This window comes from Channa argus, chromosome 12 (assembly GCF_033026475.1).
Source record: "Channa argus isolate prfri chromosome 12, Channa argus male v1.0, whole genome shotgun sequence".
Taxonomy (NCBI): Eukaryota; Metazoa; Chordata; class Actinopteri; order Anabantiformes; family Channidae; genus Channa; species Channa argus.
In genome coordinates this window covers 14,014,938-14,030,226 of record NC_090208.1, presented here as the reverse complement: position 1 = coordinate 14,030,226, position 15,289 = coordinate 14,014,938, and the positions used below count along the sequence as shown (strand labels likewise).

The window sequence follows — 15,289 nt, the reverse complement described above, 5'->3', positions numbered from 1 at the left end:
AAATGTGAGCTAATTCCCAGCCAATTATGTAATCTTAAGATGCAGGGGTGTACCTCCCACCTCGCCCTGTTTTTCATATCCATCCAGTCAATTATACAACAGCTGAATAAAAAAAGTCTGGACGCTAATTAGTAGGTAAAATCTGGTATTATGAAATTGCTGAAACTAAACACATCACTGCTGGTTGCTGAGTTTGATCTTAAAACAGTCACGCTCAGAACATGAAAGAAAAGATGCTGATAAATAGATTCAACTGCGTGTTATCCAGGAAATTGTAAGGGTTAAATGTTCAACTTTTTGTTTTGCCGTCCACATGTTCATGCTGCAGTTCAGTTTCAGCCTCACATCTGTGCGTCTTTACACTCTGCATAAATATGAGCAGGCTGAAATGCTGTCAGCCTCCGGTAAGAAAAAAAAAAAAAAAAACACACACAAAACACACAACACACACCAGATAAACTGAGCCTCACACTCTTTTGGGGTCATGTCCCATCCACGTGGATGTGCTTTACATAACACTACTAGTACTGTTAGTGTAACCCAGTGTTGTCCTGAATTAAACACCAAGTGAGGCAAGTTTAGTGTCCCCAGGAATGAATGTATGGGCCATTTGTTACACCATGGACTCATTAATCAGACCCAAGGTGAACGTTTAATGATTTACTGCCTGAATACATGAGGGACAGTTCAGAATTAGTACAACTTTGTCTTATTTTCTCAACACAAATGCAAAATACTTTTTTGTAGCTTTTGGCATCATTTCTACTAGTAAAAATAACATGAATTCAGCAAGTTAACTGCTGAGAACATGCAGACATTGCTAAAAAGAAGTCTAACAAGAAACGTTTTAGACAAACTCTCAAGTTAGTCAAGATCATTTGGTAGAACTAAACAATCTTTTTGTCTTAACTTTCACTGTACTTATCATAGTTGTGTGTGCTCAGTTTTCATGTGCAGTGATGAATTATTATTGACATTTCCAATGCTCTCGCCTCGCATTTTACCTCCACATAAAACGATTTAGATAACATGTTAGTCATCTGTCTGCTTGTGCTTCTGGTTCAGTCACTTCTCAAACCAAAGATAAGTTTCAAGCTGCTGTTTTTGATATAAAAATATGTATCCATGTTAAAATCTTCAAGAAGGTTAATGCTAAATCCTATGAACAGTATGACTTCAAATGTTTATGGCTGTTTTGATTGATAAGAGGACTTTGCAGTGTGTTTGTAGGGGTGTTCCTGGTTGCTTCCTAGTTGCTCTACATTTACCTCTTCCTGGCACACATGACCTGGATCTTTGAGGAGGTGGGAATGTGCCAACCTGCTGCCAACTGGGCCAAGAAATGCAGAAGTGTTACCAATAAACCTACAAGGTGCTAAAATGCCCAGTGCCAATTACAGAAGCATCTGAGTGTAATGTCTTCCGGCAATTTTTGGGTTTCATTTATATTTCCAGCTCATGTTTGCTCTTATACCTTGGAAATTGTTGAGGTTTTTAAATTAATGTTGAAATATCTACAAATCACAACACATTTTTCAGAACTTTGTGCACCAGTAAAATCAACCAAAGCTATAACAGACTTTCACCTTTGGCTATTTTGGTTATCAACAACTTATCTTTTTTTTCCTCTGAAGATTTATAAAACAGTATACCATAATAAGATTATACACACCAGAATACACAATTTAATCCGCATCACTACCCCTTACCTGGAATAAAAATACAACTCACTGACTAATTTCTCACTCAATCACATACTCTCTCACAAAAAACAGTCAATCTATAATGTATACCATGTACCTAACAATTTGACAAGTAATAAAGATAAAAGAATAAACAGTATATGCATATTGTGCTTGCACAGCCACACCCACACACAGAGTTTGTACTAATCCAGTTGGTCAGTTATGCATTGAGAAAGACAGAAAGGCAAAGAAATGTAAACTGTTTTGCTTTTGCAAACTGTCAACAACAAGAAAAGTGTTCATGTAATTCAGAACCGAAGAACAGCAAACACAACTTAATTTAGATTTTTATACACTATTAATGCAATAATCAGGGATGAAATCCAAATGGGTGTATGTGGCAAGCTTTCTATTTCTAAGTTTATAGCTAATTTTATTTTTATATTCTTTACATCTAAGGTTACAGATGGGTCTTTATCCCTAGGGGGGTGAAGCAGGATGTTTCAAGAAATGAATTTAAAAAAGGCTACAGTGTATTTTGAGCCTGGCAAACACATCCCCCCTCCAGATGGTAAAGAAATAAAAGAAGTATATACCGAGAATAATAAAATTCTCTCACATGGTTTACTGGAGGATACTGTGAGAGTGTTGGCTGATTTATTAACATTTTGTCCCAAGAAGCTTCTCCACTTTATAAACTAATGGGTCACCACGTTCTGTTGAAGGTCACGACACTCCTCCATTGTGTGGGAAACACCAACGCACACGAACAGATCCTCTTAGCTAAGTGAAATATACACATTGCGGTCACACTTTGGCTGAACTCAACGCTCATAAAAAGCAGACACATCAACACAGACACTCATATTATCTATATACAGACACAAAGCCTTAAAATGTGTGCCGCAAGGGGAGAACACACACATACACACCAGACATCATCACATCACATTTGTTGTGATTCATCTGGATTTTCATCTAAAAGATGTTATTCGAAATGAAAGAACTCACATTGCATTTCCCCTGTTATCTAAATCCCAAGAGACTATTTTTTTACATATTACATAACCACTATTCAAAAGGATCGTTTCTGGCAGATGTCCCACTACTGACATTCAATTTTAGCCTTTGGCCTTCTGAACCAAAAGTACGCGCTCCTGAGACATCCACAGTCTTTTCCCTTACAAGCTGGTGCCTGTTTGAAGGAAAAAAAATCCCTGCAATTACAGCGGAGCAGAATTCTTTAAAAAGCACACAGTATCCACACAGACAAGATAATTAATCGTTTCTGAACTGTTTTTGTTTGTAGCTACGGGTAGAATAGTTGTGCATTTCTGCTTTTCATTTTTGTGTCATGTCTGGTTGCTCTACATACTAAAAATGATTTTTGTTTCTATGTGACTGTTTAAAAGATGGAGTGAAACACAATGTGCAAAAGGCATAAACACAAGCGAGGTTTTGGTGAACAAAAGTTGAACAATAGTTTTGTAGTGAAGAGAAGGGAGGAAAGGAATTTCAAAAATTCATGTGCCTAGATGTCAAATGAGGACAAAGACTGCGGAGAAGGAATAAGCGTGAGGACAAGTAGTCAAAAAGAAAAACAAAGATACAAAGACAGCAGTAAAGATGAAAAAAGTAAGAAAAGATGCAAAAAGAAACACAAATTATGGATGGCAAGAAAAACAGTTTCAGGAGAGTCCACTAGTCTTGGGGTTTGGCCCTGCTGAGGCTTGCCAGCCCACCGCGGCAAAAACACTCGAACAAAAGGATCATTTATTGGAGGAGGAAAGAGGGGGAGGAGGAATGGATGGATGAAAGGAGGGGGCACACTGTACAGAGGCATTTGAGAGCTGTATGAGTGAAACACTGGCTCCATCTCAACATTCACAGCCAATGTGTAACATTCTCCCCCACACTGCCCCGCTGACGTACTCCGCAACCAGAGCCCATATACCCTGTGGTAGCCTGCGAACACCGCTTTTTAAAACCCACCCAACAACACTGCCTTCTTCCACCAGGAATACCTCCATTTCCCTATAAAGCCAACACAGGGCCTTATGGATGCAGGCTGATCGTTCATTTCCATCTGTGGAATCTATGTAAGCCAAATGTTGAGCTGAGCCATGCTGCACACACACCGCAAGATCCCATGATGAATTTTTGCTAATGCCTTAAATTCTTTATTAAATCCAAACGTAGAGCCCAGCTATGAAATGTTCACCAAAAAACCCAGGGGGCTTAAATCTAACACAACCTATGGTACAAATCATGTGGAAGCTTGCAGGGCTATATAAACAACAAGGCCTGGCAGGATGCATTTATCACAAAAGCCTCACTGTGGAAGGTTAAGTAAGACTACTGAGTGCTTTACTGATTCATATAAATCCACCTCTCCATTTAAATGCTGCTCTATCTGCTTAAACTGCAGGAGTCTACCTCTTAACGGGCCAATTTAGTGCAGACAGCAGCTCAAAAAGACTGGTTTGCTATGAGGAAACGTCTCACGGTGACCTAGCTGAGGCATTGTTTAGTTGTGGTGGAGGCACACAGCTAGAAATGGCCTTACACAGTAGGAAACGATGTAAATACAATGAAAATTCATCATATGCACTCATTGACCTCTGTTATAACAAAAGAGTCTGGAAGCATAGCAGCTACAGCACTGTCCATATGCACGGTCTGTAATATGGAAATTTGGAACTAAATTTCATTATTATTTTAGAGCAAGAGCCCTGGAAATTATTAGCAAGTCAATTTATACTAGTACATAATAACATAACTGTTTTATAACAGTAAAAAAAAATAGAGAAAAAGACTTCTGCTCAGATTATGCAACATACAAATTACAGTAAGTGATATTTTCATAGCCAAATCTACAACCCCTGTTTGAATTCGTGCCTTCTTTCCTTCATATAATAATTTTAAAAGCTCTAGTGTTCTAGAAACTCAAAAGAAATTTAGAAATGTGACCATGGAAAAATATGTTTTCTCCTGCACTGCTTTCTCCTGCCCATGTTAGTTTGGAGGATCTTGGGTCGACAGAACACAGGTCAAAGTTCAACTGTATTGAACTTGGAGTGGAACGTGTCAATATCAAGTCTGAGTGGTTTCATTTGCTAAGACTGGCAATGTGGGTAGATGTCTGAAATGGTTCTAATCTCTGAAAAACAATAGCGCAACCAGAGAATAATACAACACACATCTCCGAGCAATAAAGGAAAACCTAAAATGAGTGGGTATTGCACAAAGACTACTTAAAACAATCAAAGAGGATCAATAATTGTTTTACAGAATATGGATATTAACCAATAGGTTATATCTGGCCTTTGATGGTGCATATAATCACATACGGTAAGAACCATGCTGACGTCCTTGGAAACACACCAAGGCCCAGACATCAAAATCAATTAACTAATTATGAGAGCAGCCGATCTATATATTGTGGATTTATATTATCATACAAAGCCGAGTAGTGTCTTTCCTGGTGCCAGGTGAAGCTTGATTAGAAGCATAGATATAAAGGGAGGCTGCACCTTATTGGATTATCTTGAAAGCATGTTTTTTTCCAGTCTAAATGATGCAGGAGAAAACACGTAGAAAAAAAGGGAGAGGAAGATGACAAAAATTGTGAAATAGTGTAATAGATCCAAACTCTTACCCGTTCCCTCCTTGTTTCCATTCTGATGTGTCCTCAGCTCCTCTGATTTATAGAAGTCGATGCTTGCGTATGTGTTGAGGTTGGAGCTGCTGCTGCTGCTGCTGCTGCTGCTGAGTGACGTGCCCACTCCCCCGACTCCAGAACCTCCGCCCAGTACGGAGAAAAGACGAGAAGAAGCTTGGTTGCTTGTCTGCCCATCCAGGCCCAAATGGGGGCTGTCTTTGTTGGCCAAATCCAAGTCAATGTAGTTAAGGCCATGCTCTGTGGGTAAAATGTTTGTGGAGATGGACTGCTGTCCAGGAGTTGGCGCTTGAGCCACGTTATCACTCATGGCACCGTTTCCCCACAGCATGCTTTCAAAGCCAAGCCGACGAGCCACAGCTTGAGCATGTTCTGGAAAGAGGGAGGCGGTAGAAGATGAGGACGCAGAGGTAGAGGTGGTGAGGGAAGGTGAAGCCAGGAAGGTTTCTGAGCAATGCCGTCTGCGTCCTTGGGGGTCGGCCCGGATAACTTTAGCCCCGTGGTCTAGGTTGAGTCCTGATTTGGTTAGGGGAAAGTCTAGACCTCGTGGAAGTACTGAAACAGTCCTTGTGGGTGAAGAGGGTTTGGGGGAGTCATTGGATGATGACCTGGGGAGAGTGTTGCTATTCAAGCTGAACGCCATCTCTGTGTAATCTGCACAAGATGTAGGTGACTCAGACTCTGTAACTGATGGTACACTCTCTCTTCTTTTCCTAAGGGGGGCTTCAGCAACCTTTACAACTTCTTCATGAGTGCTAGTATTGTCCTCATCACAAGCTGTGGGGGCATGAGCAAGAGCTGGAGGAGTGGGAGGGGTGTGAAAAGAGGGGAAAACTAGTGGGGTAAGTGAGAGGGGTGAGGGGGATGGGGAAGGGCCCAGGTCCATATTCACATACTCTGAGGCAGCCGGGGGAGTGATGGGGGCAGAGGGGCTACGGGAGATGGGGATAAAGTTTCCTAAGCAAGAAGTTGGCCTGTGTTGAGGATGGTGACTGCTTGATCCATGAGGCAGTGACAATCCATGCTTAAGAGCCCTGGCGCGCCCTCCTCTAACCCCAGTCTGATTGCATTTCTCCCCCTTAAACTCAATGCTTACATACTCCCCAGGGCTCTTGGGTTCAGGGGGCAGGGGGTTCTCGCGAACTCTAGGAAGGGTGTTAGCCTTGGATACATCAACAAATAGGCTCACAGGTCTGCTTCTAGTATTGCTACCCTGCTTGGACAACCCACCAGAACCCCGTTTCTGCTGGAGCTTACTCTCATCTTTGGGCTTTGGAGTTCCCCCAGGCACAGTGCTCCCTGCCTGTGTAGCTCTGTCTTCATTATCCCCAAGGCTCTCACTGCTGGCTGAGCTGGAGGAGTACGAGGATGAGGAGAGTGAGAGGTGACATCCAACAACTGAATTCCCTACTGCTGGTTGCTCCTGACGACCTCCTATAGCCCTACCTCCTCCTACTCCTCTATTACAACACCCGTTGGGCCTCCTGCCTCGTCCAGGCCCATCGTCAAAGTGTCCAGCGGAGGGGTTATGCTTGTATGACCTTGGAAGAGAATAGTAAGAATACACCATTTTGGGGGCTTCCTGTTGAAAATTGGTCTCTGAATGACCAATGTGCTGAAGAGGTGGGGGGCTGCCATTTACAGAGCGTGCACTGATTGGAGACATGTTCATGTAGTCGCTGCCTGCCCTGCTTTCTGCGCTGCCACTGCCCACCCAGGCCCCACCAGAAAGACCTCCACGCTGGTCTGGAGAGCAGCTGCTATTTGGTGACATTATCATGTAGCCGTCAGACGTTGGTGGCCGGATCTGTTGTGGTGGGGAAACGCTGCTGTTAGGGGTCATGGCCATGTAATCATCAGCAGGTTTGGAGTCTGAGTCTGGGACAGAGACAGCCGCTGACTGGGACAGGGACACTGGAGGATGAGTGACGCCAGGTAGCATAGACATATACCCATTGTCCACAATTAAATCTACACTAACACCTGCTCCACTACCCCCTTCACTTTTGAACTCCCCCGCCACATCCAGGTAACCTCCTGCAGACCCAGCACCCATGACAGCTTCCCTCTGTGTGGAAGATGACGTGGAAGTAAAGGACTCGCGGCTGGTGCTCCTCGACATGATAGCATAATCAGCTGAATCTTCATCTGCTGGCTCCTCAGCTTTGCGCTGACGTGGGGCCAGCCTATCCAGGGCCATAGGTGGTAAAGAAGCCCGCTTGCTCAACAGCCTACGTTCAGCTTCACATTCACGACTGGAGGAGCGGCGCAACACTCTCCTGGATGTTGGCTGGGTGCCACAAACTGATGTTCCTGGTACTGGCATGGAGCTGGATGTCAAACTCCCTTGATTACTGCTGTTACCTCCACGTTGGCTCATCAGGATATAGTTGGCTCCCTCCTCACCAAGGGAATGGCTGCTGATGCTATCAACAGAGCTGCCAGGGAGACTTGGGGAGGGGAGGTGTGTGTGATCCCCAGGACTAGAGCCATACTCGTCTGAGGAGCAGTAGTCACTGGGTGAGCCTGAGACAGATGCACGTTGGGAAGGGACATGACTGTAGGCACCACACCCTGTTCCAGCACTAGCAGAAGATGTTACACCTCCAAACTCAGAGCCATGCCCAGAACTAGAGGAGAGGCTTGGGGCTGTGGAAGGTACTGGGGTGGAGATGGAGCGCATCAATGCAAGAGGAGTTTTAGCAGCTGTGGTGGGGACTGAATGGGCTGACTTCAAACTCAGAATTGGAGTGGTGGAGCATGAGCCATTGGTGGAGGGGCTGGAACAAGGTCCTTGGATTACCATGGTCCCCGTTATCCCATCATCTCCCTTCCCCCCGTCGCTGGCAGTGCGAGACCTTGGGAAGCTGTGCCGTGTGGTTGGGGAAGCATTGGCACTGCTTTCTCCTGCTCCACTGTTAGTTCCTCCAGGTGGCTCAGTTCGGGGCCGGCGGGTGAATCCCACTTGGCTGGGAGGAGGGTTTGGGTGGTGGCGGCGGGACGGAACACTTATAGGGTTAGAAGCAGTAGCACCTCCTCCAGGACCAGAGTTTGACTGAGATTTGCTTCTTTGACGGAACTCCTCGCTCAGTGCCTTCATGGCCTCTAGTAATGTTTCATGCATGTTCTGGGCGACCACCGAATCATCCACCTATAATGGGACACAAGAACTCTCTCATACAGTAAACTATGATTTTGAAAGTATCAAATTTTATTTGTGTAACCTTCTTTCTTATTTCAAAACCGCTCTTTAATTATATCAAACTAGGGCTGTCAACATGAATGCCATAATGCACAAACACAGATTCTATTTACCACTTGTAGAAAAAGTGACAAATTCTCAGCATTTTATTTGTACTTGGACAAGTTATATTATAACTATAACATGTTGTTGTGCTGTTTATTGTGCAGTTTCTGCTGCTCTCTGGGGGGAGGTATCAGCTTCTTTCATTCTGTTGATTATAGTGTGTTTACTAAAATGTGGTATTTTAGTGCAGATCTGTCAATATACAGGGACCGAAGATTACAAGCTCACCTGCATCCAGAACTCGCCTGGGCCTGTCACAGCAGAACGTCCCACCTCGACAAAAAAGAAGTTTTCTGAATGACCACAACGCCGGACATTCATCAGCTGCAGCACCACAGCGGCAGCATCGGAGTTGAGTTTGACAAAGTTGACTGTCTTGTCAGTCAGGCAAAGGCGGTAGATGCCCACCAAGTTCTTGGCTTGCCCCAGGCCTTTGGGCCACACCTTCACCTGCCAAACTTCTTTGAATGCAGGTCCAGGATTGGGCACTCCATAGTCCCCTGCAGCTCCACTCTCAGTAGGGTTTTTACCTTCAGTGACAGAAAGTGATTAAAAAGTTAGTCGAGTGAAAAAATAAATAAATAAAAAATAAAAAGAGGACAGCAGGTAAACCACCATTTACCTCACAGAGGATGAAGGTGCCTTTATTGTGTAAGCTGTGCTGATTTGAGCTTTTCACTGATTTTTAAACCAGATTGCATTCAGCCGCTTGTGAGACGGGTCTCACTGGGGTTTCATTTTTCAAATGCACACAAATACCATGACAGAAACACACATATCAGTGTGGAAAAAAAAAAAAAAAGGCTGACAGTGGAAATGCTACTTAAGAAAGATGACTCTGAAAGTAAGCAACAGTGAACCTAGAAAATGCTTAACAAGAGAATCTTCCAAAATCAAAGGAAACAATGCCAAAAACAGCAAGCACTCAATAAGCCCTTCAAATGTTCTCCATTCTCTGGAACACCTCTACTGACAAGAAACTGGCATCTCAAACTAATAAATTCTCGTGTGTTTCAGCAGTAATCCAGGGAGTCCATTCACACTTTGTGTGAAGTCTTCTGCATTCAGAAGTTATTGGCATAAGGAAACACAGACGAGAAACCTCTTTGTGAGATCTCATTCTGGATTACTTAGGGCAATACAAAGGCAGGAGACATGCTTAGGCACTTAATATTTGGCCACCTGTTTGGTATTTTAAGTCACCGTATTGTTCACAGATCTGAAACAGGAAATTACCCGGGGCAATTACTTTAATTCTGTCATGCTTCGCAACTCATTGTCAGCAGCTATGAGAATGCCACAGAATATATCACAAATTTACCTCTAAGATCTTTTATTTACAGCCACAAGGGACCTCACATCTGTTGACCAAAAAAGGCCAGGATTATAGGAACAGCATGTTGTGAGTCATTGTTCGGGTGGATTCCTATTCTTCTTTGAGGAACCACCCTAAAATGCTCCTCAAATGTGGCCCCTTTTTATGGTGGCCCTTACGTGCAACATTAAAATAGTTTTCATCCATTAGAAAAACAAATGCAGTCACTGACATTTTTATAAAAAGCTTGCATCTAAAAAGAAAATCATGGTACAAAATAGAATAAAAAAAAAAGGCTTGTGTTGACTTTTTTCCATTTGTGTTTGTGGATTTTATGATTTATGTACTAATTTTTCTAATGGGAAAAACATATTCTAATGTTGCACCTAAAGGCCACCGAACAGTTCGTTTATCCCCCATTACTTTGTCTTCCCAAATTGCCAGGCTAGATATGTTCGAGCACGACAGCCATCATTGTACAACATACTGCCATCAGTGTTCAACCTCATGACAAGACTTAAGAAACAAACATTCACCTTTCCCCTTCATGGGAACAGGATGTTCTTTGTGGAATAATGCTGAATCGAAGCACCTGCCTTATGAAATTGCCACATCTGGCATGTTTAAATATTGACATGACAAGTGATTTTTTGACAAGCAACTGAGTGAAACATCATATTATTCAAAAGGGCCCTAATCACCTGACCACAGAATTACAAATATAAACTTGTACGTCTGCATGCGTTTGTTCCAAGCCTTTACTGGAAATCCTACAATAACAACCATATGTGGACAAGAAGTCTCAGCATGCACAGTGGACCCCATATTAAATGTGTGTATGTCAAACATTTCCACAGATCCTCTTCCGAAAAACATTTTTTCTCGTGATTGCAAAAGGGGGAGAAGTCTGACGTGTCCTCTAGTTTCGTTCCCTAAAATTGGAGGATCATTCACAGCTTGAAAGAAACCCAGAATAGATGTTTTGTTGAAGGCCATGGAGGCTGTGGCTTAGTGGCTGTGTATGTGGAAGCACTCCCCCTACATTAGATGACTCAGTCAAGGCCATGCATGGCTGTTTCATGTGCCGTTTTCCCTGGTTTGTGTGAGGAGTTGTGTGCAAGAAGGCTCGTTCGCCTCTTACATTTAGATTTACAATAGGAAGGGGATGTTTGGGGATTTTTCAATGAGCCAGGGAGTGAGGGACTGCAGAAGATTGCAGACTTATTAAGTAGACATTAAGGAGGGATTTAAAAAAATAAAAAAGGGAGAAAATCTGTCATTTTTATTTTTAGCATTGCCCAGATAAAATTACAGTCTTTGTTAAAATTACACTTTTAAGCCCGTTTCTTCTTGAGATTGACTCGGATTGCAGTGCAGCAATTTCCCCTAAGAGAATCTTTATCTTTTCAAGAGGCCATTTAAAATATCTTGTGCAGAACACAAGCCTTGTTTGTTATGAGTACAGCGCAGCCTTAAACCTCAACTGTGCTATCAACAGCACTTCCATGCTCACACACACACACACACACACACACTCTTGATCTTAGGGCCACTGTGTCCGACACTCTTATCAAAAAACCCTCAAAAGCGCAGAAAATCCTCGAGAGATTTTACAAGAATCCTACAAGGGTGCAGATTTAACCCAAGCATCACAGAGCTTTCGTTATAGTTACCTAATGCTGAGGATGATCCTGGGGTTGACTTTATAGATTGCCCCTGGTTTTCCTTCACAGCGCAGCAAACTGAATGACAATGATGATAGCTTTTGAGCAAGCACAACTTTTTTTTCTTTTCACTCCACATAGAGAACTTATCAGTCAGCCAGCTTCTCTGTAAGACAACGCTGCCCCTATACAACATAATGAACCCTCAGAAAAACATGCACACAGAGAGGTTCGTAGCAGGAGGTGAATCTAATGACTAAAGCCTGTGCACATGAAAGCAAAATGCACCTGGAGGCAATGAAGCCTCTGCATTAAGTTTGCTGGTTGAATAAGGGCGATGCCAACCTTGATACAAACTTGAAGGTACATAAATATTGGGTGAAAGATTTCATACAAGGGGACTCTGTATTTATCTTTTTGGAAATCAGAAAACAGCTTACACTGGCTTATTCAAGCACCAGCTGTTTACCTCACTTTTGGCACGACCACACATGAACCTTGTAGACCTAACATGTGGCTGAAGAATGGTACCGTACACATGCAATACTGCAGACTATTCATGCCGATTTATTCAGTGCCCAAGCTGCATCCCTTGAGATCACAGACTGTATATAATGAGGCCATAATCTATCCCAATTTTCTCCAACTGCGATTTTAAATATCAACTCAATTATTGGTGTTGAGGGTACACTCTGTGTGTGTGTGTGTGTGTGTGTGTGTTTGGAGGTGGGGTGGGGCTACTGTAGAAGCGGTTCGCGAGCTACAATGGCCTTAGTTTTTAATACTATTAAATAGCAGTCTACTTACAGCAATCCGGTGACTTTTATGCCATCCTGGTAGGTAAGTTTCAAATGGCACAGTTGGGACTCAGCTTTTGTCGCGTCATCGTTCAGTTTAGGGTTTTCACACACAGCTGAAGTCTGTGGCATTTTAGCTTTCCAATAAAAAGGTGTGACCCTCACTATGGTTAGTGAGACGGATGTCAGATGCTTGAGCTTAGATACAGACTATGTGTTTCCATATTTTGCACATAGTGCAATTAAAACAGTGTTTCTGATGTTGGTTGCAAATAATAAACTTTTAAAATAATATGAAAACAACTGGATCTTAGGGCTTTAACAGAGCAGAGGTTGCAGGCGGCTTTACTTTTTTCATTGTCACTTCTCTTAAAACAACTCCAAACCCCAGACTTGGTTCCACCTCCGCCTACCTGCTCAAACAACCGGAGGATGTGGTATTGTGTGCTGTGTCTGAGAAGTTTTCTGACTGTGAGAACGATTACAAGAAAACAAGGACAATATCAATATAGACGTCAGTCTGCCAGTACCAAAGCAAGCAAATAAATGGAGCCGAACATGCCACACTGCCCCAGGTATGGGTGCAGGTCAGGTACAGAGAAGGATTATGATGTGGCTTTTGAATCGTGAATGTCTGACAAGCCTCATTTCATAACGCCATCAGAATTTAATGACCTGGTCAGAAACTTTGTTTTGTCAATATCAAAAGCAGAACTGCAAGGTTCAACACTGCTCAGATGATGATTACTATTACAAAATATGAACATTTCTCTTTAGAATCCACCATGATGATTTAAAAAATGTCCGTACACAAGAAGACAATCTCGTTTTCTGTAGTGCCATTGAAGGTTTGTTTGCTTTAGGTGAGCATGAGAGCATGACCCACTAGAATAACAATTCTTTATTCACCCGTCAATATTAAGCCTCAAGGCTGTTTTGTTACACAACAACAATACCTCTTGGCTATGCTGCACAAATGAAGGAAACATAAAAACCTGGAATTGTTAAGGCACATCCAGTACATCAAGTACAACTAGAATATATGTGGGGTTCTAAAAGTAGTGGCCCGGGTGCTTTAAATGCAACTTAGATACCAAGTACTATTGTTTCATAAGCAAATGGGACAGCCATGCAAAAAAATCTGCATTACATTAAAAAGCAATGGCCACTCCAAAAGAATTTGGTTCCAGGGCAGAAAAACGTGGAACATGAACCACTTGTTGACCCAACAAAGATACTTTTGCATCCACTTCACAAAACTTGAACAGAAAAACTTTGTGAAAGTAATAAACAAAAAAGGGAAAAGGTTTTCATTGTTTGAGACAGATGTTTTCAAAGATAACTGATTCCAAAATAAAGGAAGGTATTTTTGTTGGTCTGTAGATTAGACACATAATCAAAGAGCGTCAGTGATGAACGGTTTTACCTAGACATTGCCAACATTACCAGAGCAAATTTATCTTGGCTGGATACTGTAACAAACAGAAATTTTGCATTATATATTAATTCATATTATGTGAAAGCTTAGATTAAAGTTACTTTCCCAATTATCAATATTCCTATGTGATAAAAGGGACTCTAAAAGTTTGTGTCCAGCTGTGAGGGGTGCTATCACAAATAGCAATATTTATCAGTAATACTGATGCGTAATTAAGTAATTTAGGCAAAAATAAAAAAATTGGTTCAGAAAATAGACACTTAATTAAAAATTACAATATTTTACATTAAGGTTTTAATAAAATCCCTCTTCTTAATTAGCTAACGCAGCATGTAAATCATGGAAAACTACTCTGGCATTGAACCGACTGGCTCTCACTAGGTACTGTTTCAAGTTTCTGACCTCACTGCCCTAGCATGCTGTGCTGCACCATAACACCGCAAAGAGCTGCACAGAAACCTCTGAAGGCTAAACCCCATTTTCTTCCCCCTATCTCAGCTACTGTGCCTCTATACCACCCCCACTGCCATACCAGTTTAGCACTGCCGATAGATAGGAGACAGCTGTGTACATTTTGTCCTAGCATGTATCTGAGAGAGAAAGAGCACGAGCCACCCAGCAGTGAAAACAGTTTATCTAATCTCTGGCTAACATGTGTACCCATTTTCCTCTTTTTCAACTCCTCCACTTCCTATCTCTTCATCCACATCTACCATCTGTAATCCCCTATCTGGGCCCACACTTCGAGACACAATGCTTCCCCCTGCATGAGTATTTGCCTTAATTTCACATATGGTTTGTGTTAGCCTGAAGTGCAAATACGCACACACACAAACACAAAAGTGCATGAAATTATCTGTGACACATCCAAGGTTTGCTGTCCCTTGACAAGACATGCACAAAAGCACAGCAGAAAAAAGCTGAAGATCTCAGAACAGCAACCCAGACGCCCTCAACAAACTGGCAGCCATCTTGGACTGGCTCACAATTGGTAAACATACAGTCTGGTAATCAGCAGTCAGACGAGAGGTGTTTAGAGTCCGCCGAGTTCACAGTAAATATGAACAATACTTTATGTTACTGCCACATCACTGCATTCTTTTTGGTCCCAGACGTCCAAAATAGTGAGTTATTTTAACAAGATATAGATATGGTTTTGATCCTCCTGCAATTTTTCAAAGCATAGGCCATTTATTTAAGCAGTTTAACAGCAAACCCCATGAAATTTAAAGAAATTTATATTCAAGCTTTAGGCTATACTCATAATACGTAGAAGTATATTTTACTTTCTCTTGGTGTACACATTTTCATGCGAATGCTGTAACTCTCCAGTACCCAAAAGTTTGGATGTAGGATGCAGAGACCAACCAAATATTTTACCCTTCTCCCACGTCATTTTACTCA

The 15,289-nt window shown here is 42.3% G+C and overlaps 1 protein-coding gene across 4 annotated transcripts in view; it reads right to left on the bottom strand.

Moving 5' to 3' along the window:
* Positions 1-15,289, bottom strand: part of si:ch73-335l21.1 (insulin receptor substrate 1-B) — a 48,376-nt gene that overhangs the window by 27,378 nt on the left and 5,709 nt on the right. For all 4 annotated transcript variants that reach the window (XM_067523376.1, XM_067523378.1, XM_067523377.1 and 1 more), the window contains exons 2-3: positions 8,900-9,201; positions 5,344-8,515 (exon numbers count right to left, since the gene is read on the bottom strand). In XM_067523376.1, the coding sequence (XP_067379477.1) occupies positions 5,344-8,515; positions 8,900-9,201 (3,474 nt within the window). The remainder of the gene's footprint in view (positions 1-5,343; positions 8,516-8,899; positions 9,202-15,289) is intronic.